General features: G+C 36.6%; 2 protein-coding genes across 3 annotated transcripts; one reads left to right on the top strand and one right to left on the bottom strand.

Annotated features, from left to right (window-relative positions):
- Positions 1 to 512: 512 nt before the first annotated feature.
- On the bottom strand, positions 513 to 2075 carry LOC134679601 (protein N-lysine methyltransferase METTL21D-like). 2 transcript variants are annotated; one of them, XM_063538553.1, is made up of 3 exons: positions 1859 to 2075; positions 1391 to 1586; positions 513 to 1153 (listed from the first exon to the last, which is right to left on the bottom strand). In XM_063538553.1, the coding sequence occupies exons 1-3, from the start codon at positions 1888 to 1890 to the stop codon at positions 923 to 925; spliced, it is 459 nt and encodes a 152-aa protein (XP_063394623.1). In that variant the 5' UTR covers positions 1891 to 2075; the 3' UTR covers positions 513 to 922. The 2 variants fall into 2 exon arrangements, with proteins under 2 accessions (XP_063394623.1, XP_063394622.1); XM_063538552.1 differs by having other exon boundaries at positions 1665 to 2074.
- Positions 2076 to 2231: 156 nt separating this feature from the next.
- LOC134675101 (ATPase H(+)-transporting accessory protein 2) lies at positions 2232 to 22827 on the top strand. Its single transcript, XM_063533267.1, has 8 exons — positions 2232 to 2368; positions 2446 to 2576; positions 2796 to 2894; positions 3366 to 3509; positions 8439 to 8573; positions 8674 to 8803; positions 9207 to 9358; positions 22112 to 22827. Exons 1-8 carry the CDS (start codon positions 2317 to 2319, stop codon positions 22286 to 22288), a joined length of 1020 nt encoding a protein of 339 aa, XP_063389337.1. The 5' UTR covers positions 2232 to 2316; the 3' UTR covers positions 22289 to 22827.
- The last annotated feature ends 893 nt before the right edge of the window (positions 22828 to 23720 follow it).

Raw genomic sequence — 23720 nt, 5'->3', positions numbered from 1 at the left:
TATATATAGTTGGTCAAGCAGATTTAGTCAGTAGAAAAAGGCGGCAAATTTGAAAAATGTAGGCGCGAAGGGATATCGACTCATAGAAAATTTGAATTTCGCGCCTTTTTTAACTGACAAGATTTGCTTGACCATCTATAGCTGGTCAAGCTAATCTTGTCAATAAAAAAAGGCGCGAAATTCAAATTGTCTATGGGAAGATATCCCTTCGCGCCTACATTTTTCAAATTTGCCGCCTTTTTCTACTGACAAGATCTGCTTGATCAAGTATAATTTTATTGCCGCATTCAGCGTCGGCTCTGTTTCACGAAATATCAGCACTTTTTTCTAGAAATTTTAACTATAGCCGGTCAAACAACATTGTCAGTGGATAAAGGCGTGAAATTCAAATTTTCTATGGGATTGCAACCAATCGCGCCTTCATTTTTTTAAATTTGCCGATTGTTTCTTACCGAGAGAAATGGCAGTGTGGTTAAATAAATTTTACTTATCAATTACATGAAAACAAAAAGAAGGCAACAAGGCAGAAACTTTATTAAATTTGTACATTTGAGGTAATTGATTATTAAATAGTAAACACAACACAGTCAAAATAAATATGCATTCACTAAAAACCCTAGAAAAAACTTTTTATATAAGTAATTAATAAAATAGACCTATTAAAAAGTATAATACAAAAAAAGCCTAACAATAATAATTTAAATGCATGGTAGGTAGGTAATCTACTAATAATTCCTGCTATACCTAGGTAAAGACACAATCTATGAATTTATGTAGATAGAAGTTTATTATTATTCATTTAAACTAGAAAAAGATTTGAGCTATTGGAAATGCTTCATGATACTTATATCTTAAAATAAACAAATTTATTGTCATAGACTGAATGCGCTTATTACTTATAATTATACTTACACCTAAGAAATCATTTCTTTGTAATTTTAAAGAGTAAAATATCTGGGCTTCTATAATTTTTGTGTTGTTCTTCTTCAGGTATCTGTTCCACATTAAAGATGTCATTAAGTTTTTCAAAAAACTTTTTCCATAACCTCTTTTGTATTTCAGAATCTCGAAGCTCTTGAGTCAAATACATTGTGGGTTTCTTTGTCAAGGTGTTGGTGAAGCATTGTAAGGTCTGTACCAGAGGATCTATTGCCTGTAATAAAACACAAACATTTTAAGCCTGCCATATGCAAAAAAAATGACCTGATTCAAGCAAATTATGAACATAACTGTTTTGAATGATTCACGGTTAGTTTCACAAGACTTACATCAACCGGGATACAATAGGTAATCATGGACAATATCCCGGTCCATATAAGCCTTATGAACTGTTTCACTGAATGCCGGAATGTAAAAAAACGATAATATTAAATCCAACCAACAAGTCTACCTCTTCATAATAAACACAGTCTGCGAGTACAATCATATCAAATTCTTCTTTAAGTATTTGGGATGTACTGTCACCCCACACCAAAGACTCTGCTATGGCATACCCTCCCATACTGGAAATTTTTGACTTATTTTCATTTATGTTCATTCGCAGCAACGGCAGTGCTTCAGGTAAATCTGTAAGAGTCACTTGGGCGCTAAAAACAAAATTAATTTAATTAACTAAGTAAGAGTCTAATTGGATTCCGACTAAGTTAATTATATTTGGTAATTACCCTAGAGTTGCAGCTGTTAGACCAACAACCCCTAAACCTGACCCAAGTTCTAATACTCTAATGCCACTTAAGAACTCAGGTTTATTCTGGCACATTGTTTCGAGATACTTTGCTAAAACTAAAGATGCATCCCATACAACACAATTCACATCTCCTTCAATTTTTTGATAAATTTTTAGGGTTTTTAAGCACACCTCAATATCAATTTCACGAGGAAACAGGTCATTTGATTGAAAACTTGATCTTCTGTGAGACATTTCTAAAAATATGTCCGATATTACTTTAGAATTTTGTAAATAATTTGAAAACTCTGCTTTATTTATTACCAAAATAAACAATGACGCAAAACGCACAAAATCAAACTCTCCAATAAAAAAATTGATGTAAGTAAAGACTAAAGATAAGATCAGATGACACTGATAATAATGACAATTCTTATGACAGTAATGACATGACAATTCTTATGACAGTAATGACATGACAATGACAGCTACGACGACTATTCGAGTTATAAAAAGAAAAGCTATCTCACTTTACTGTTGCACCAACATAATAAAAACAGTTGAATATAGTCACACGTTATGTGTCTGGCAAGACCTAAATCATATGACAGTCTGCCCATTGTAGAGGAAAGATTTTTCAGTCGATAAAAATGGCTGTGAAAATGGTCGTTTTCTGGTGTTCCCTTGTCCTCTTTATAGTCGGTGAGTAAAGAAAACTAAATTTTCATTTAAGGTATTTGTTGTTATATTACGTTTGTTTATAATTATTCTGATTTCAGGCTCTAATGCCGCTGGGGAATTCGACGTGATTCACAGCCCTAAATCCCTAAGCTTTTTTGGATCCAGTAAGATACCTGAAAGTCTCTTGAAAGAAGTGTTTTCCGCTGCTTTAGGACTATCGGTTGAAGAGGTAGGTAATCATCTTTACGAAACGTATAGTTAACCCACCCTAAAGGCCAACCCAAACCAAAAGGCTGTTTGGAAGAGGTCGCTCTTTAGACATAAGGGCGCCTGGTTGTTACCTAATTATATTTGTCTTTTTAATTTCTGTTAACCATTTACATTTTCCTGGTGCTAAATATGTGGTATAGTTACTTAATAAACATGAATTCCCCGTGCTCTTTTTCAGGGTACTGAATGGGATGGCATGACCATTCTTGATCCATTCACTTTACCTGAAGCTGTAGTAGAAGTGTATGTAGATGGAGTTCCCAGCCTCGGAGAGACTGTAAGTGTTTTTTTGTTATATTCTTACACTGCTAGACCTTGACCCTTAAATGCATTATGCAGGAACTACCCTACAGAACTATGTATCATATTCTCATTTTATTTTTAATGTGATCAATTGAACCATTAATCAGTTGTTATCCCTTTGGTACAGAACGCTCCAATGTGTACACCTAGATTTTATTTACCTAAAATTTATATCTGATTTATTCTGTAAATTCAAGACAGACATTGTTTTTAGTGTACTCTGGTAAATTGACATCTATGTGTACACATGTTATTTGTTATTTTCCACATGCAAAATGCAAATAAATATACAAAATTGTTAAGTAATTGAATTGTACCTTGTAAACTTTAGCATAAAATAAAGGCCATTATTAATTTGTTATTGACAATATTCATATTAGATCTAATCCAAGTCCATAGTTTACATTTGTTGTTAAGTATTAATTTTTAATTTATTAAATTCTAGATTGAGAGTAAATCAAATGCCTTCCCGTTGACTGTGGACGAATATGAACCAGATACTTTTGAAGCAGTTCGGCACAGGATTCAGCAGCGCTACAGCAATGGACGCAGTAGGCTCCTCAAGATCAAGCTTACTGATGTGAATCAGGTTTGTATCTAAACACTATCCCCCTTATTCATAAAACTTTACGGGCCTGATTTAGTTAAATTATGTTTTATCCCTTTCTTACAAATACATAAGTCAAAATGACAGATAAGGACAAACGATTATTAGCTAATTGAGGTTTATAGTGCGTTTATGAATAAGAGGGTATATATCCACAAATTTTAATCTAGTTAATTTGTGAAGTGGGTCTAATTTCATTTGTTGTATAATATTGTGATTTGTTAGAAAATTAATGCTGTTTTGTATTAGTTATTTAAGAAAGGTAATAATGATATTCTCAACTGTCGATCATATGCATGTTATAAAGCAACTTATAGAGAAATGCCAAGAATACGGAAAGGCTTTGTACATTGCATTTGTGGACTATAGCAAAGCATTCGATTCAATCAACCATGGTTCGCTTTGGAAAGCTCTAATCCGGCAAGGAGTGCCAAAAAAATACATACGCTTGATTAAAAACATATATTCGAATAGCACAGCACAAATAAAATTAGAAACACTTGGCGAAGAGTTTCCAATAGCTAGGGGGGTAAGACAAGGAGACCCATTGTCACCTAAACTATTCTCTGCCTTACTGGAGGATATATTCAGAGACCTTCAATGGATACACTTGGCATAAATATCAACGGCTGGACACTTAACCACTTGAGGTTTGCTGACGATTTAGTCCTGGTAACTGACAACGCTCAGACGCTCCAACACATGCTGCAACAGCTGACAGAGGCAAGCAGAATAGTCGGACTTACCATAAATAAATCAAAAACGAACATAATGACAAACAGAGAAGAAAGGCCCATAATCGAACGAGCGAGCGAAGCGAAGCGAAGTTCTTACATTCGACTTGGATCAAGCGGCTGGCTAGCGGCACGTCCCGGCATTTCGATGTTTTTAAGCTGAAATGTCAGAAGATAGTTTGATACTCAAGAACTTAAGTAAATTTGTTCTAATTTAAATGAAATTGGGTAAACGTGTAGTTGAGGGCATTATATTTTAGTCATTAAATTTTGAGCAGGCTCGAAAAAGAGGTTATTGAGCTAGAAGAGCTTAAAATGCTAAAAAGCCATTTGTGAGGGGTCTAGCTATTCTGGCTGGTCATTTTTATTGAAAGAAAATATGTATGGTATGGTCGAGTTTGGTAATGAAAGTGCTCGGTTTGTTACACATTTATAATATTGTCTTTTTAATTTTAGATTTTTTTCAAAAATGAAGTCTATTTTGGAATCCAAGATGGCGGCCATGCACTATGTCATAAAAGTCGTCATGGATGTCGTTTTATAGGCTTTAGGGGGCGCAGATTTCGAAAATGATAACCATTTTGGATTCCAAAATGGCGACCATATACTATGTCATAAAAGTCGTCATGGATGTCGTATTTATAGGTTTTGGGGGCGCTGATTTCGAAAACGATGACCATTTTGGAATCCAAGATGGCGGCCATGCACTATGTCATAAAAATCGTCATGGATGTCGTTTTTTAGGTTTTGGGGGGCGCAGATTTCGAAAATGATGATTATTTTGAAATCCAACATGGCGGCCATCATGCACTATGTCATAAAAATCGTCATGGGTGTCGTCTTATAGGTTTTAGGGGGCAAAGATTTCGAAAACGATGACCATTTCGAATTTCAAAATGGCGGCCATGCACTGTGTCATAAAAGTCGTAATGGATGTCGTTTTATATGTTTTTGGGGGCGCAGATTTCAGAAATGATGACCATTTTGGATTCCAAAATGGCGGCCATGCACTATGTCATAAAAGTCGTCATGGATGTCGTTTTATAGGTTTTAGGGGGCGCAGATTTCGAAAATGATGACTATTTTGGAATCCAACATGGCGGCCATGCACCATGTCATAAAAGTCGTCATGGATGTCGTTTTATAGGTTTTAGGGGGCCCCGATTTCGAAAATGATGACCATTTTGGATTCCAACTTGGCGGCCATACACTATGTCATAAAAGTCGTCATGGATGTCGTTTTATAGGTTTTGGTGGGGCGAAGATTTCGGAAATGATGTCTATTTCGGATTCCAAAATGGCGGCCATGCACTATGTTATAAAAGTCGTCATATATGTCGTTTTATAGGTTTTAGGGGGCGCAGATTTAGAAAATGATGACCATTTTGGAATCCAACATGGCGGCCATGCACTATGTCATAAAAGTCGTCATGGATGTCGTTTTATAGGTTTTAGGGGGCCCCGATTTCGAAAATGATGACCATTTTGGATTCCAACTTGGCGGCCATACACTATGTCATAAAAGTCGTCATGGATGTCGTTTTATAGGTTTTGGGGGGGCGAAGATTTCGGAAATGATGACTATTTCGGATTCCAAAATGGCGGCCATGCACTATGTTATAAAAGTCGTCATATATGTCGTTTTATAGGTTTTAGGGGGCGCAGATTTAGAAAATGATGACCATTTTGGAATCCAACATGGCGGCCATGCACTATGTCATAAAAGTCGTCTAGGATGTCGTTTTATAGGTTTTAGGGGGCCCCGATTTCGAAAATGATGACCTTGTTGAATTACAAAATGGCGGCCATGCACTATGTGATAAAAGTCGTCATGGATGTCGTTTTATAGGTTTTGGGGGGCGCAGATTTCGAAAATGATGACCATTTTGGATTGCAAAATGGCGGCCATGCACGATGTCATAAAAGTCGTTTTTTAGGTTTTAGGGGGCACAGATTTCGAAAATGATGACCATATTGGATTCCAAAATGGCGGCCATGCACTATATCATAAAAGTCGTCATGGATGTCGTTTTATAGGTTTTGGGGGGCGCAGATTTCGAAAATAATGATTACTTTGGAATCCAAGATGGCGGCCATGCACTATGTCATAAAAGTCGTCATGGATATCGTTTTATATGTTTTAGGGGGCGCAGATTTCGAAAATGATGACTATTTTGGAATCCAAGATGGCGCCCATGCACTATGTCATAAAAGTCGTCATGGATGTCGCTTTGTAGGTTGTAGGGGGCCCTGATTTCGAAAATGATGGTCATTTTGGAATCCATAATGCAGTCATCATGGATGTCGTTATATTGGTCATGATCGTCATTTTCGAAATCTGTACACCTGTTTCAAATAAGGTATAGGTAGATCCATCCTAGTAAGTCAACAACATCTATATCTACTATCGAATTGTACTTTTGATAGTAGTAGTACGAAATGTAATCTGAAAGGAGTCAAATAATATATTCCTGTAATGAGGAATCTACATTGATTCCAATTACTAGTAATTGTAGTATTCGAAAATTAATTCCTGATTCCTCAAATGGATAGTACTTCGGTATGGTAAGATTACAAAGTAATCTGGGAATCGGTAATCAGATTACAAAGTAATTTTAAGTAATCGTGGAATCAGGAATCAATTACGAAATGCCCATCTCGGACTAAGTAGCACTGCATTCAATTGATCTTTTTGGGGAACCGCGAGTTCACAGTTCGGGGCGAACTACTAGTAGTAGATAATGAAAATATCGAATATGTACAGAACTATACTTATCTAGGACAAATTATATCATTCAGAGACCAGACAACTTTAGAAATAGAGAGAAGAGTATCAAGTGCTTGGAAAAGATTCTGGTCGCTTAAGGAGATACTTAAAAGTAATCACTTTCCAATGTCAGCTAAGAAAAAAGTTTTCAACTTGTGTATCCTCCCATGTATAACCTATGGCTGCCAAACTTGGGCACTGACTCAGAAACATCTCCAAAAGCTTAGAACCTGCCAAAGAGGAATAGAAAGAAGTATGATGAACATCACATTAAAAGATCGTAAAAGAGCAGATGAAATAAGAGCAAAAACGAAAATAGAAGACGTAATCAAGAAAGTAAGAAAGTTAAAATGGCAATGGACAGGCCATATGACACGGGATAGTAAGGAAAAATGGACCAAAATAATGACAGACTGGCAACCACGAGACGGTAACAGAAAAAGAGGTAGACCAATTAAAAGATGGATGGATGACATCAAGTCGATAGGGGGCGCCACCTGGACCAGAAAAGCCATTGATAGAAAGGAATGGAAGCAGCTGGGAGAGGCCTATGTGTCAGATGACACGCTGAACACTAATCCGGTGAATACGATGTGTTAGTTTTTAAGTAAATTTGTTTATATATTTTTTGTAATACTGTTTTAGTTTTTGGCAATAAAAGGCTATTATGATTATGAATAATGATAAACAATTGTGAGAGTTTGTTTGAAAATATATTATACAAATTTATATAACATGGCTGCTATGATCATTTATTTAAAATACTATAGAAATATTTGAAATTAATGGCTATGATATTAAAGAGTTCCAGCAAATTATAAAATAAATAAAATAAAATAAAATAGCCTTTTATTTCTTGCAATTATGACATTTTAGAATAGTTTTTAAAGTTAATATTTAGCAAGAACCCCGTCTTCGCAGGTGAAGGCCTCCTCCAGAGTTTTCCACTCATCTCTATCTTGAGCTATTTGCATCCAGTTTTGACCAGCGATATTTTTTATTTCGTCTTCCCATCTAGTCACAGGTTTTCCTATACCCCGTTTTCCTAGTGGCCCTTTCCATGACGTCACATTTTTTGTCCAACGCTGGTCCGGTATCCGTGATACATGTCCCGCCCACTTCCATTTCAGTTGTTTGGCGTGTCTAAGCGCGTCTTTGGCCTTTGTTAAGTTTCTTATCTTTGTATGTCTTATTTTTTGGATTTTTTTGATGCCGACCATACTACGCCTCCACTCCAGCAAATTATAAGTAGTTAATTGTACAGTTATTATAAATGGCCAATTTGGATTGAGGAAACTGTTTTTTTTAAATGGTTTGAACTTTACTATAACATCATTAACATGTAAGTATATAATATTCATAGTCATATTTCAATGTAAGTTTTTGACTCTATCATTTTTATTTTTTCAGTTGTCATCAGGGGTGTTCGCAGACGTCAAAGTACCCAAGGTTCTCAAGCTGTCCCTGAGCCACTTGAAATACTCAGTGGAAGAAGACAGTGCTTTCCTAAATGAGCTTGCAGCATTGAAGGCTATCACTGAAAAGGTACTTTGGTACTTATACTATGGTGACCTTATATATGGGGGATTTTTGGAGTTAGAGTGTAAATCGCCTAAAACTCTTAATGAAATATTTTTATTTACAGATTAATTCCGGTATCGTCTCAGGAGACAACATCGTCGATTTTTACAACTTCCGCTTCCAATCGCTGCACGACTTGTCCGACTTCCACGGCCCCAACTCTTTACAAGTCAAGGAAGCCAAAAAGCTTTTAGGTAAGGTTTACAGCCTTTACTATGCATTTTATTTTAAGAACTACATGGGTAATACGTTTTTGGCAAAAATTTCATTTTTTTTTATCGCTGACTGTACTTTTCTTACGACAGACAACTAATACTCATCGAGACAATTCTAAAAACCCCTAACACAAATAGGTTGCGTTGTTTCATCACAGAGTTCCTATGGCCACCTCCCGTCTCCATCATCAGATCGGCTCGATGGTACCATAATATTGCATTGTCATCCGTTTTATACATGCATGCAAAATTTCAGCTCAATCGGAAACCGGGAAGCGGATCAAATTTAACTTGCAAGATTTGATTACCGAACGACAGACAACGGGACAGGTGAAACTAAATAAAAGCATGTAAAAAAGCATTTCGGTGTGTTTCTGTTAAGGGTCGGCTATCTCGGAGCTGAGCTCGGCGTTCGCGAAGGCGTACGACGGCGCGGTGCTGGTGGCGGCCGTGGCCACCGACGTCGCGCACACGCGCCGCACCGTGCGCGCCGCCGCCGCGCCCGGCGCGCCCGCGCAGCAACAGCGCTCGCTGGTATGTCCAACACTACACACGTTTAAAAAAATGGCTGTCTGTAAAGTCGGTTTACGGACGATAATTTTGCGTGATAACGTCATAAGAAAACATTACCATTACATTACGAAAATTTACGATGGAGATCCGTTCACAACGTTACCATGGAGATTTGTCCACCACGTGACACTTTTTCGTGCATGCTACCGGTGTTCATCGATTTATAAGACGTTATCACGTCAAAAAAGTTAACTAAACACAATGTACCAATAATTAAAGTTTCGCCAAACTGTAAAACTGTTTGTTAGCGTTGCGCTCCAACTAAAATAACGATAGTGCCTTGGTACCATATATCGACAATACAGCTGTTGGCCTGTCCAACAATAAACCCTATTTCGACGCAATAAGCGAGTTCGCGCTAAACGGATCGACACTTCCCATACAACCATTTCCAGTCGCCGTTACGACGCGGTGTAGACACATCTTGTGTCGACACCGTCTGTTTCGGTCACAATTCCAGTCGCAGAGTCGTCGCCGTGTCGACACAGTTACCAGAAATGGGGAAGGGTCGACACATGACACAAAGTGACATAAAGTGTGGTCGCCGTGTGCACACATTGTTACTAGTTTGCGACTACTTTATGCCAAAATCATTCGTTCATTCGTTCATTTTGTTCCTGTCAAATGGAAACTGTCAGATGGAAAAATAGTTAAATAAAAATAAGTGACATTAATACGCCATCTCTAAAACGGATTACAAGACGTAATTATATATTGTTTGCATTTATATTACAATAGGACTTAAATTATTATGGGGAATTAAACTGCTCGAGTGATTTGATAAACTAAGTGTAATATAATCAACGCGCCACCACATTGTTTTAGTTTAGCCGGAAATGAAATTGTTTACTTCTCAGTGCCTGTGTTCATAAATATATTATTATTACTTAAATAACAGAAATAACGCTTTACATACTACGAAACTTGTTAATTATGATGTATACATATGGTTTAAGGCTGAGAAATATTGCAGTCACAAAGTAGTCGCAAATGTTTCGACTTTGTGTCGACTCTGTGTAGACACATGACACGCGCTGTCAAAAGTAATAACAAAGTTACTGGATTTGCAAAATGGCTCCTTGTGTTCATTTGTTTTCAGATATTCTCAAAGTGTAAAAATGCCGTGGTCAGAGATGGGACTTAATAGATTAACAACTGTTTATTCGACTAATTAATGGAATAAAAAAAGTTAATCCTCAAATTTTAATCGCGATTAGTTTAGTCGACCTAACATAGATTTAAATTGAATTAATCTGAATATTAATCGAATAAATTATCGATTAAATCTCGGTTGGAAGTTGACAGGGGGCCATTTTTGTACGTAAAAATAATAGAAATGTCTTGCATGCAGATGGTAGCCAAACACTGTCATAAAAGTCGAGATGGGTCGGATGGGGTAGGTGGGATGGATGGGATGGGTCGGGATGGGTGGGGCTAAAAGTCGTCATGGATGTCGTTTTATAGGTTTTAGGGGGCCCCGATTTAGAAAATGATGACCATTTTGAAATCCAGAATGGCGGCCATGCACTATGTCATAAAAGTCGTCATGGGTGTCGTTTATAGGTTTTGGGGGCCGCAGATTTAGAAAATGATGACCATTTTGGATTCCAAAATGGTGGCCATGCACTATGTCATAAAAGTCGTCATGGGTGTCGTTTTATAGGTTTTAGGGGGCGCAGATTTCGAAAACGATGACCATTTTGGATTCCAAGATGGCGGCCATGCACTATGTCATAAAAGTCGTCATGGATGTCGTTTTATAGGTTTTAGGGGGCCCCGCTTTCGAAAATGATGACCATTTTGGAATCCAGAATGGCGGCCATGCACTATGTCATAAAAGTCGTCATGGGTGTCGTTTTATAGGTTTTAGGAGGCGCAGATTTCGAAAACGATGACCATTTTGGATTCCAAGATGGCGGCCATGCACTATGTCATAAAAGTCGTCATGGATGTCGTTTTATAGGTTTTAGGGGGCCCCGCTTTCGAAAATGATGACCATTTTGGAATCCAGAATGGCGGCCATGCATATGTCATAAAAGTCGTCATGGGTATCGTTTTATAGGTTTTGGGGGGCGCAGATTTAGAAAATGATGACCATTTTGGATTCCAAAATGGCGGCCATGCAATATGTCATAAAAGTCGTCATGGATGTCGTTTTATAGGTTTTAGGGGACGCAGATTTAGAAAATGATGGCCATTTTGGAATCCAAAATAGCGGCCATGCACTATGTCATAAAAGTTGTCATGGGTGTCGTTTTATAGGTTTTAGGAGGCCCTGATTTCGAAAATGATGACCATTTTGGAATCCAAAATGGCGGCCATGCACTATGTCATAAAAGTTGTCATGGGTGTCGTTTTATAGGTTTTAGGGGCCCTAATTTCGAAAATGATAACCATTTTGGAATCCAAAATGGCGGCCATGCAGTATGTCATAAAAGTCGTCATGGCTGTCGTTTTATAGGTTTTAGGGAGCGCAGATTTCGAAAATAATAACTATTTTGGAACAAATGAAGCAGTGGTGGCCGAGTAGATATGACGTCTGACTTTTAATCCGGAGGTCGGGGGTTCAAATCCTGGCTCGTACCAATGAGTTTTTCGGAACTTATGTACGAAATATCATTTGATATTTACCACTAGCTTTTCGGTGAAGGAAAACATCGTGAGGAAACCTGCATACATCTGCGAAGAAATTCAAAGGTGTATGTGAAGTCCCCAATCCGCAGTGGGCTAGCGTGGGGACTATATAGCCCAAGCCCTCTCGCGCATGAGAGGAGGCCTGTGCTCAGCAGTGGGACGTATATAGGCTGAAATGATGATGATGATGAACTATTTTGGAATCCAAGATGGCGGCCATGCACTATGTTAAAAGTCGACATGGATGTCGTTTTATTGGTCATGGTCATCATTTTCGAAATCTGCTCTTCCTAACACCTATAAATCAACATCTATGTCGGCTTATATGACAAAGTGCGCGGCAGACATCTTGGAATCCAAAATGGTCATCATTTTCGAATTCTGCACTCCCTAAAACCTATAAAACGATATCCATGACGACTTTTATGACAAAGTGCACGGCACACATCTTGGATTCCAAACTGGTCATCATTTTCGAAATCGGCATTTCCTAAAACCTATAAGACGATATTCATGATTACTTTTATGACAAAATACGTAGCCGCCATCTTGGATTATAAAATGATCATCGTTTTCGAATTCTGCACTCCCTAAAACCTATAAATGGACATCCGTGACGACGCAAGTTATCTTTATTTTCAGATCTAACAAATTGCTACAGAATACAAAGGACAAAAAAAGAAGCGAGGAGGTAATGAAACAAGCAAAAATACAGATGATTCATCGATAGACTAGACAAAAATATTCAAAATCGTTCTCCTTCTTGATGCGACTGGCAAATCATATTACTTTTTGGCAACCGGGTTTTTTAACCTAATCAGACCCTGCTGAATCCGAATTTGCCGGTTGCTCGATCGAAATCTTGACCGGAAGTGAGATATTTGACATTAAAGGTCCCTTTTTTTGGTTTTTCGTAAATAACTCTTAAACGGTGGCGCATAGCAAAAAATGTTCTATTACATAAGTAATCTACATAAAATTGCCTACAAGAAAGATTCAGTACAATTTTTCGCTAGGATCAATATTCAAAGAGATTTCAACGCGGGAAATTTAATTATAATCACTTCTAAGGTCCCGTTTTTTAGGTTTTCGTAAATAACTCATAAACGGTGACAATATCAAAAAATGTTGTGAGACTTAAATAATCTACACAAAATTTTGAATAAGAAAGATTCAGTACACTTTTCGCAGGGATCAATATTTAAAAAGATAATAAAGAGGGAAAGTTAATTATGATAAATTCTAAGGTTCCTTGTTTTTATTTTTTCGTTAATAATTTGAAAAGTATGACTCATAGCAAAAAAAATCTTATACATAAATAATAGACGTAAAATTTCCTACAAGAAACATTTAGAACACTTTTCGCTAGGATCAATATTTAAAAAGGCAAAGCAGCGGGTAAGTTAATTATAATCATATTTAAAGTCCCTTTTTAGTTTTTTGTAAATAACTCGTAAACGGTGTCCCATAGCAAAATAGGTTTTTAAGAACAAATTATCTACATAAAATTTCCTCCAAAAAACATCTAGAACACTTTTCTCTAGGATCAATATTACAAGCGATATTAAAGGAAGAAAGTTAATTACAATCAGTTCACAGGTCACTTTTTTTTAGTTTTTCGTAAATAACTCGTAAACGGTGGCCCGTTGCAAAACAATATTCTACATAAATACTAAACATAAAATTGTCCACAAAAAAGGTTCTGTACACTTTTTCGCTACGATCAATATTTAAAGAGGTATTAAAGGGGGTAAGTTAATTATATTCAATTTCCAGGTCCCTATTTTTAGGTTTTCGTCTATATAGGTAAAGAACTATTTTATTTTATTTTATTTTAAAAATGTAGACCCAGTATTTTTGGAGATAAAGGCCAGACCATCACCCCGATGGTAATTTTTTGTATTTTAATGTTTTATTTTGGGGGGAGGGGCTTTATCTCCGAAACTATTGGGTCTTAAATTTTGAAAAAATATACAGAATAGAACCTCTATATGACAGGAAAACCTATTAGAATTATGCAGTCAAGCGCGAGTCGGGCATTACTTAGTTTTTGAACCGATCCCGACGGGTTTTTTAAAGGCAATCACTCGCGTTTCACATATACAAAACACATTGTTAAAAATTGGGTAATGCACGGAACCCTTGCAACGCGAGTCCGACTCGCGCTTGGCCGGCTTATTTTCATTTTGAGGTACAGAACCCTAAAAAGAGAAAAGTGTTCCATATGTTTTTCGTAGAAAATTTTATATCGATTATTTATTTACAAGAACATTAAGAACTTATTTTGCTATGAGCCTTATTTTACGAGTCATTTACGAAAACCTAAAAATGGACCTGAAAATTGATTATAATTAACTTACCCCCTTTAATACCTCTTTGAATATTGATCGTAGCGAAAAAGTGTACAGAACCTTTTTTGTGGACAATTTTATGTTTAGTATTTATGTAGAATATTGTTTTGCAACGGGCCACCGTTTACGAGTTATTTACGAAACTCTAAAAAAAAGTGACCTGTGAACTGATTGTAATTAACTTTCTTCCTATAATATCGCTTGAAATATTGATCCTAGAGAAAAGTGTTCTAGATGTTTTTTGGAGGAAATTTTATGTAGATAATTTGTTCTTAAAAACCTATTTTGTTATGGGACACCGTTTACGAGTTATTTACAAAAAACTAAAAAGGGACTTTAAAATTGATTATAATTAACTTACCCGCTGCTTTGTCTTTTTAAATATTGATCCTAGCGAAAAGTGTTCTAAATATTTCTTGTAGGAAATTTTACGTTTATTATTTATGTATAAGATTTTTTTTGCTATGAGTCATACTTTTCAAATTATTAACGAAAAAATAAAAACAAGGAACCTTAGAATTTATTATAATTAACTTTCCCTCTTTATTATCTTTTTAAATATTGATCCCTGCGAAAAGTGTACTGAATCTTTTTTATTTACAATTTTGTGTAGATTATTAAAGTCTAACAACATTTTTTGATATTGACCACCGTTTATGAGTTATTTACGAAAACCTAAAAAACGGGACCTTAGAAGTGATTATAATTAAATTTCCCGCGTTGAAATCTCTTTGAATATTGATCCTAGCGAAAAATTGTACCGAATGTTTCTTGTAGGTAATTTTATGCAGATTACTTATGTAATAGAACATTTTTTGCTATGCGCCACCGTTTAAGAGTTATTTACGAAAAACGAAAAAAAGGGACCTTTAATGTCAAACGTTTTTATGAAAAATATGACCAGTCTACGACGCAATTGGATGCTTCTTAAATTGTGTCCTGATTTTTTTGTCATAAAAGTTTTTATTTTTCACATATTACTCTCACAAGTTCCGTGACATTTCGACCTTGTAATTTTTTAAGTAAATGTTTTTGTTTATCTATGAGGATCTCACTAGAATAATATAATCAAGGTATGTTTATATTTGATGATTGAAATAGTAATGCAAAAAATAAAATATATTTGTGTCTTATATTCCTGCCGAAGACTTTTATTTTTCCTTTTCCTTCTACACAAGTTTGGCCAAGTAATAAGAATTTAGGGCTCTCAATTTTATTTTGACTTCTACAACAGTAAAGCTACGAGGCCATGTTTGGTATCGTTTTCGTATAATTCGCAGTACCAAATTTAGTTATGGTATCACATTGACACCATTCCAAAGTAAAAACATATAAACTTATTAAACTACTTTCTTTTAAACTCCTCTTCACGCTTAAACTGCTGAACAGTTTTAATTTAAATTTAGTACACATATATTTTGAGTCCCGAGACAGGACATAATAAGCTATCTCAAAAATCATCCTTTAAAGGTGTGAAATGAGGTGTAGGGGGGAATTCAGAATTGACTTCTTGAAGTTAATACTGTTTAAGTTTAGGTTTGAAGTCATGTTTTTTTATCATTTTTAACTAAATCAAAGATGTAGACCATCCCAAATTTAATATAAATCGGTTCAGCGGTTATCGATTTCCCGTACAAATTTCCACGCCACTTTTCACACCTTCAAAAGATGATTTTGCTTATAAGATCTATCCTATGTCCTGTTCCGGGACGCAAACTATTTCTATACCAAACTTCAACGAAATCGGTTCAGCGGTTAAGCGTCAAGAGGAGTTTAAAAAAAAACCGGCCTAATGCAAGTCGGACTCGCGTATTAAGGGTTCCGTACATTAAGTCCGACTCGCGCTTGACTGCACATTTCTAATAGGTTTTCCTGTCATCTATAGGTAAAGAACTATTTTGTGTATTCAGACGGACAGACATACAGACGCACGAGTGATCCTATAAGGATTCCGTTTTTTGCTTTTGAGGTACGGAACCCTAAAAAGATTTTTTTTAATTTTGTGGAATGGTGTCAATGTGACACCTTAAATGGATTCAGCAACCCAGATTTATACGAAAACGATACCATACACGGCCTAGCACCTTCACTGATTTAGATATATCAAGATAAAATTGAGAGCCTAGCTAAATAAACTTTCAAGAGCGGATATCTCAAAAACTATTCAACATATCGAAAAAATTTACGGAATAAACTTGTAACAAATTAAATTAACTTTCATTTTGTATAAGTGGCCATGTCGCTAAGATGCATAGTTTCCGAGATATAATCGAAAAACCGGAAAATGGGACCTTCAAAGCCCCCTCTCTTCCCCCCGCTCAAGGGCTACGGCCGGGGAATTTTGATATGTTCACCTCCTAACTTGTCCAAACCAAGTTACGGAGTCAAAAATTGTGTTCCGAGCATTTCCCTCTACAACTTTTTGGAGCATATTCGTTGGTTGACCTAAGTAGCTTATTGCATTTCTTTAAAAACTTTTCTGTAAAAGGTAGGTAGGTAGGTAAAAGGTTGACGGGTGTTGGGTGTTTATCAAGGCCTGTTCACTTCCTAAGAAAGTTATGTCCCCAAATAATTGCGCATGTGTGCGCCTGAAGCTTCTATGTGTGCGTTGGCCTCTGAGAAAAAGTTGCGATTAATAAAAATAAAACCATTTTTCTACAGCAACATTGCTCCCAACTCTGATTTAAATTATCACGAATTTTATACATAATTAATCATAAAACGGGACTTAAAACGCTTAAAACTTAATTACACGCGATTAAGTTTCATAATGAATATTTGCTTCCAAAATGTCTTTATCAATGTTCATAAAATATATGGAGGGTAGGTACGTCTACCCACCATGATAAAAAAATATATTTGTCAATGACTCTGTCCAACTGCTGTGGTTAAAGTTCATAACGAACATTTTATTTATTAAATCTTTAAATAATAAATACAACGTAGCGGTACAACCACTTAAGACTGTAAGTCTGTACCTACATAGATTACAGCAATGCACAATTGCACATAGAAAATGTGCTAAATGCGGAGCAACGGCTGTTGAAGCCGCCAGAGTGAAATTTATACAGCTTTAGTGGGTTCAGAAGGAACCGAGTCATAACGCATCTGGAAAGCGTATTAATTAACCGTGAAGAAATGTATGAATACAAGTTAGAAATCTGTGTAAAATACCGTGTGTAAAGTGTAGTGTATCTGTGTGTAAAGTGTAATAGGTAGGCATGCCTAATGTTATTTGTATAATACTGAAAACTTTGTGAATGCGCTTTATTAATGTCTATTTTTATTAAGTTGTCAGGGTTTAATTTTCAGTGTATATTTCTATATGTAAAACATAATACAATGTTATAAACATAAATATGCATTTTATTTAAATCAATAGATAATACCACAAACAAGGGGTAATATTTGCATCTTTCATATATTTCGTGATATGAAGATAACAAATATGTTTATCAACATAATTACTATATACCTATAATACCAATACCCGCCAGGCTAAACCGGTTGTTAACTTTAGTTCCATTGGTACACATCGAGGGCGCCAGTAGTATAAACGTATAAACGGTTGGGGACATTTTTTTGTATGGAGTTACCGTTCTTCTCCTAGTGAGTATTATATTCTTTGGTGTTTATATAGTTTTGGTCGATTATTATCATTTGCATCGCCCATGATGACTTACTAGAATTACGAGCACACGAGACACTAATAGTAGTTTGACAAACCTTGGTTTTCAAGAGCTATTTTATACTGACCTTTGCTGTCACAAATTTGCTGTCAGATTTAGTCGCAAACCGCACGCAAAGTGCACACAAATGTGTCGACACCTTGTTACGGAAAAGTGTACACACGGCGACGACACTTTGTTTCGAAACAATTCTAGACACATTGTGTGGACTCTGTTACGACACATCTGACATTTAGTTACCACTTTGATGATTCTGCGACTGGAATGGTTATATGGGTTGTTATACCTACGATTAAATAAGATATTTGAGTCAAAGAGCTACAAGCGTCCAAACGAAGCAATCTAGATAGCTTAACTTTACTCACTCATGCACTGTTAGTGTTTGAAAATGGAGACCTAGGCTCTCCGAAACATGTCGCGCGAGTGACTAAAAAATTGAGTGAAACCGTAAAATCTTCCGGTATTATTTTTGCGCGAGGGAAACGTTTTTTTTTTTAGAGGGGAAATGCTTTACGCATACCACCCGGCGCGGGGACGGGCCAGGATGGTTATGTGGGACTCCCTGTTGTGGGCTAATGAGACCCCAGGTTTACCCACTAAAACCCCTCTGTTGCCGCCTCGCTGCTATATGGCGAGGTCCCAGGAACGCCGAAGTACTCTTCCGCAACCTCGCCAGCGTATACGTTTGGCCTAGGCCAAGCATATTAAAAAAAACAGAAACAAAATATTTAACCCGCGCGCCGCAGCTTAATAATTATTACTCTTATTAAAAGGTGGCAAATATATTTTGGTTATTGATGTGTAATAGAAACTTGCAAGACAAAAGAGAGGCATCCGTGATGGTGAAGAAGGTGCCCCTCCGGCCCCCCCTGAACCTGAAGCCGGGGTCGCCGAGGCACAAGGCGAAGGCGCAGCGCCACCGGAAGAGCCTATAAAGCCGGATGCCGCTAGTGTTAGTGAAACACCGTTTAGGCCGCGGACTTGATGCAAGTGGTACGACGCCATATTTGTCGTTTCATGTGAGAATTTCTGTTTTTAACCTCCGACGCAAAAGACGTCAATATGTTTGACGCTGTCTGTCTGTGGCATCGTAGCTCTCTTACAGAATGGCCGACTTTAATGCCGTGATTTTGCGTTAAAGCACTGGCTGTGTGTTATCCAACCTCGACACTGGCGGAATCATCAAGCCCTGATGGAGCCATAATACACAAAAATTGATTGATTTTGCGTTAAAGCTAGTTTTCTTGAAATTGTACCAGCAGTTTGAAGAGATTCAGCTCTTTTCCAAATAATGTAATGTAAGGCATTATTGGCATATGTAAACAGGATTTTGTTGCCGTAGGGTTGCCGTGGGAGTTTTTTTATTTAGTAGTTGTCCCCATGATTTTTTTACGTTGTTGACAATGACAAAGAATCTTTAAAGAGTGGGATAGTCCTGAACAGATTCCCAAGATCCTTGCTGAATCTATTACTTTTTTATTAGGACTATAAAAAGATATCGTAGAAAAACAGAAACTTCTCAAGTCCAACCACAAGTATAGCGTCGTGACACTGTGCAGCGGTCAGTTCTATAGTCGAAGTATCGTAAGAATTTATTTTTGACAGTTTGTGAATTTACCCATATAAGACTATAAGGCTATCACTTAATGGCCTCTTACGCTTAGTCGGTAGTAACCCTGCCTACGAAGCTGGAGTTTCTGGGTTCGAATCCCGGTAAGGGCACTTATATTTGTGTGTTGATTACCAACATTTCCTCCTGAGTTTATGGATGTTATCTATGGATAAGTCACCGTAAAATTGTAAACACTCGTCAGTTTATAATCTCGCTAGTTAAATTATTAGTGTCCGACCGAAGGTTCGGTTTCGGTTTCGGCCAGTTTCGGCCAAAAAATCATGTTTCGGCCGTAGTTTCGGTTTCGGCCAAAATACGGCCGAACCTTTCGGCCGGGCCGAAACTTACGAAATGGTACTTCGGACAAAGACCAAAAGTTGGGGAATAAGTAGGACAACAATATTAATATCTAGGTACATATACTAATTCATGTATAGGTGGTATAGGTACATAATTTAATTGGTTTATTATAAAACATAATTCCACTAGTGAGGGCGCCACGCCACTGGACGGTCGACTCAGTCTTAAGAGGCTGTCAATACCTATAACGCGCACACTGTCTAATTGTATCGGAGTGAATGAGATAGCACTGTCGCACGTAGCCGTTGGCCGAGTATCCGCTCGGCCCGAGTCGAACGATGTCTTTTTCGCTCTTATTCAATCACTTATTCAGTCATTTTCCTATCTACCTCTAATGACAAATTTTAAGCGAGGCTAAAGGTTACGCTCAACTAGTGCTGCAAAGTTGATTTTCTCAATAGTTAATATTTTGCGAGGTCAGACAGCTGACTATTGATTAAAACGAAGAAAAAACCCTTAAAAGTGCCCCCAGTACAGTTTTTCATACGAATGCTCAACCTTAGCCTCACTTTTTACCTCAATTTACCATTGGTTTGTGTTCCACATGTTCTCTACTTCAGCTTAGCCTTTGGCCTCGCTGCGCCATGCTCAGCCTGCGGTCTCGTTTTTTAATACAATGGACATTGGTTGGAGTCTGTGCTCAACTACTTATTTTGAAGCCTGAAGCACGGCTTTGACTTCGCCTCACTGGGGCACTTCGGACTTTTAGGCCCAGGTGAAGATCGGTACCCGGCCTTGCGATATTATTAACAAAAAATTTCGCGCTCGCTGCGCTCGCGTTTTTGGTTGACCCTGTATCTACATGTTAGCTTGACTGGTGAATGAATAGAGTTACACCAAGAAAATTCTGCAATGATTTTGATAGCACACGCAGTGCAACTAGTGCAAATGTTATTTATACGTCTTATTTCATAGAAGTTTTGACGTTTAAAATAACACTTGCATTGCGTGTGTTATCAAAATCGTTGCAGAATTATCTTGGTCTAACTCTAGTAATTTTCTTAAAAAACTGCTTAAGTAACATAAATTTCAAGGACATTGGGTGTTGAAAGCCCCATAATATGTGTGTAAAAGCGGTTTTATGACATTTTTTCAACGATTCTAACAAGTCTACAAAAGTTTCGGTTTCGGTTTCGGCCGAAACTAGAGCCAAAGCCGAACATTCGGTTTCGGTTTCGGCAAAAAAACATGTTTCGGTCGGACACTATAAATTATAAACTGTCGGCAGTTAGATTACAAACTAACCTAGTCTAAGTTAGATTATAAACTAACAGGTGCACAATCTTACGGTGTCAGATATATATCGTCGCCCAGTATCCATAGTACACCTTCGCTTAGTTTAGGGCTAGGTTGATCTGTGTAAAATTGTCCACAATATAAGGATCAATTCATAGCCATCAAAAATCTAATAAAAATCTATTCTTACGGCACTCCGACTAGGTATAGCCCGGTGTAGAGTCGCGAAATTATTAACCTAAGGAATTCGTCATAGAAATTTACTTCTTCTGTTATTGACAGAAGGTTTTAATTACATTGATGATTTTCTTGGGTTGGACTCTTTTCCCTAATTGCGTCTGGTAGTAGTTAGGATAGAGTACCTAGTTAAGTGATTCTCTTTAGATATTATATAAACATATTGGTATTTAGGATTTTATAGATTGCGATAATTTTACAGTTGGATAATAGTATGGGTGTAGTCTCCTAGAAGTAGCTATATAAATAGACTATATCTAGAATCAGTTGTTTAGGTAGGTTTATATACATGATAATAATTGATAATGGTCAAATTAATTATTGGGTTTTTATGCCGGTAAGATTTATTACAGATATTTTCTTTATTTGTGCCTAAAAATAACTGCATTCTCGTTGCGGGGAGGTTTTGGGATTATACTGAGCAACTTTTATTATGGGATGAACCCCGAAAACAGAAATGCAGTTATTTTTTAGCCACCGTGTATGTATATCATCATTAATTATCACCTAGTACCTACCCACAACACTAGCCTTATTGAGCTTACTGTGAGACTAGGTTGATGTAAAATTGTCCAATATTTATATACTATTTCAGAGTACTGAAGACAGCTACTCCGAAGACTACTCTGCCATCTTCAACATAATTCTGTGGTTCGGCCTCGTGTTCGCCTTCTCCCTGGTGGCCATCGTGTACGCCATCATGGACATGGACCCCGGCAGGGACTCCATCATCTACCGCATGACTAGCACCAGAATGAAGAAGGATAATTAGATCCTTACATACATCTTGTTGTTAGTTCGTGTATTGTGAACTTACTGTTATTAACCGCCGAAAAGAATTCATAATATTGTAACTCTGGTAATTTATTTAAAGCGTCATCTAGTGTTGAATGTCAAGGCGGTTAAAAGGTTAATGAAATCTGCCACACAAATTTTGTTACTCAACTTATATATGCAGTTCTACGATCATAAAAGGGTTAAGTTCCTACCAACACACTTGATCCTTGTTGCTGAAATGTTCTTGTTTCTTAACAAATAATTGTTATTTGTACAAAATAAGTATAACTTAGAGTTATATTAGAGTTAAAAGTAAAAACTTGAAAGGAATTTTATTTATTTGCGAATAGTTGTAAATATAAATCCTAATTGTTTTCGTGCTATATTTATTGGAATTTGACGTTGTATTTGTCGTATTATGATTTGTTAGGTACCTCTCTTAATTTTTTTTTCAAACAGTATTAAATTTACACATGAAACTTGTTGCTGCGTTTGTCCTTGTTCGTGAAATAAATATATACATTCCTCCTAAAATGGTATTTTTCTTTTCAAAACGTGGTTATTCCTTAATAGTTTTGTTAGTCTACTTAAGTGATATCCAGAATAGGCTACTTTCCTACTAGTCAAATCAGCTTCTTTTTTAGAACTGTCTAAACGATTTGCTAATATGGAATTTATATGAAAACGAATGTAGAGACGTCACGATCAACTCACGTACTTTTTATATTTCAATCCAAGTTATTAAATAGAAATTGTGCTTAAAAATAACTGACGTCTATGTTTTTCTAATAATTAACTGGTGCTTTATTTCGTTCACAATGTGAAATCATTTATTTTAAGTAGAGGAAACATCCCTATTATAATGAATGAAAATAACAGGTCACTGATGTCAAATATCCATGCATTTTACAATACTTGATTCTGGCTCAGTTAATGAATAATATCGTATTAAAATTAGCCTATGATTGGGTTAGTTATAAAATCTATGAAAAAGCAGTATTGATTAAATTTGCAGCTTGGGACCTATTATAGTATAGGGGTTTGGTTTAAGGAAGATGTATGTAAAAAATTGATTACGTAATACAAATTTGAAATGATCTGTATATATAACGCGAGTGATAACTTGATAAGAACGAACCGCCTCGCGAGGAAGATGCTGCGCAGCTCGGTCGGTGGAGACGTAAACCCCGCTTCGGAAATATGGTTTGCGGTAGGTCCTCTGACTAATTAAGTTGCTTTGTGTATTGCTTTGTTAATTAGCTACTGGCAAAAAGAACCTCTTATTATGTCCTCCTTATGGCGAAGAAATAAATAAAACAGCCTGAATTGTTAATATAAAATTTTAATTCATTGATAATACAATGATGATTAGGCACTTATTATAATAATATAAAAAATCTTAAGTAAGCAATTCATATATGTCGGAT

Source organism: Cydia fagiglandana, chromosome 2 (assembly GCF_963556715.1).
Source record: "Cydia fagiglandana chromosome 2, ilCydFagi1.1, whole genome shotgun sequence".
NCBI classification, from domain to species: domain Eukaryota; kingdom Metazoa; phylum Arthropoda; class Insecta; order Lepidoptera; family Tortricidae; genus Cydia; species Cydia fagiglandana.
Note: the sequence above shows the minus strand (reverse complement) of the source record. Positions and strands in the feature narration are given on the sequence as shown.

Bases quoted from the DNA above. Each gene is read 5' to 3' on its own strand.
- LOC134679601 (XM_063538552.1), bottom strand. From the start codon at position 1,921: ATGTCTCACAGAAGATCAAGTTTTCAATCAAATGACCTGTTTCCTCGT. The intron at 1,587-1,664 runs GTAATTACCAAA...TTTTGTTTTTAG, and splicing joins CTAACAGCTGCAACTCTAGG to CGCCCAAGTGACTCTTACAG. The intron at 1,154-1,390 runs GTAGACTTGTTG...GTTTTATTACAG, and splicing joins ACTGTGTTTATTATGAAGAG to GCAATAGATCCTCTGGTACA.
- LOC134675101 (XM_063533267.1), top strand. From the start codon at position 2,317: ATGGCTGTGAAAATGGTCGTTTTCTGGTGTTCCCTTGTCCTCTTTATA. The intron at 2,577-2,795 runs GTAGGTAATCAT...GCTCTTTTTCAG, and splicing joins TAGGACTATCGGTTGAAGAG to GGTACTGAATGGGATGGCAT. The intron at 8,804-9,206 runs GTAAGGTTTACA...GTTTCTGTTAAG, and splicing joins GGAAGCCAAAAAGCTTTTAG to GGTCGGCTATCTCGGAGCTG.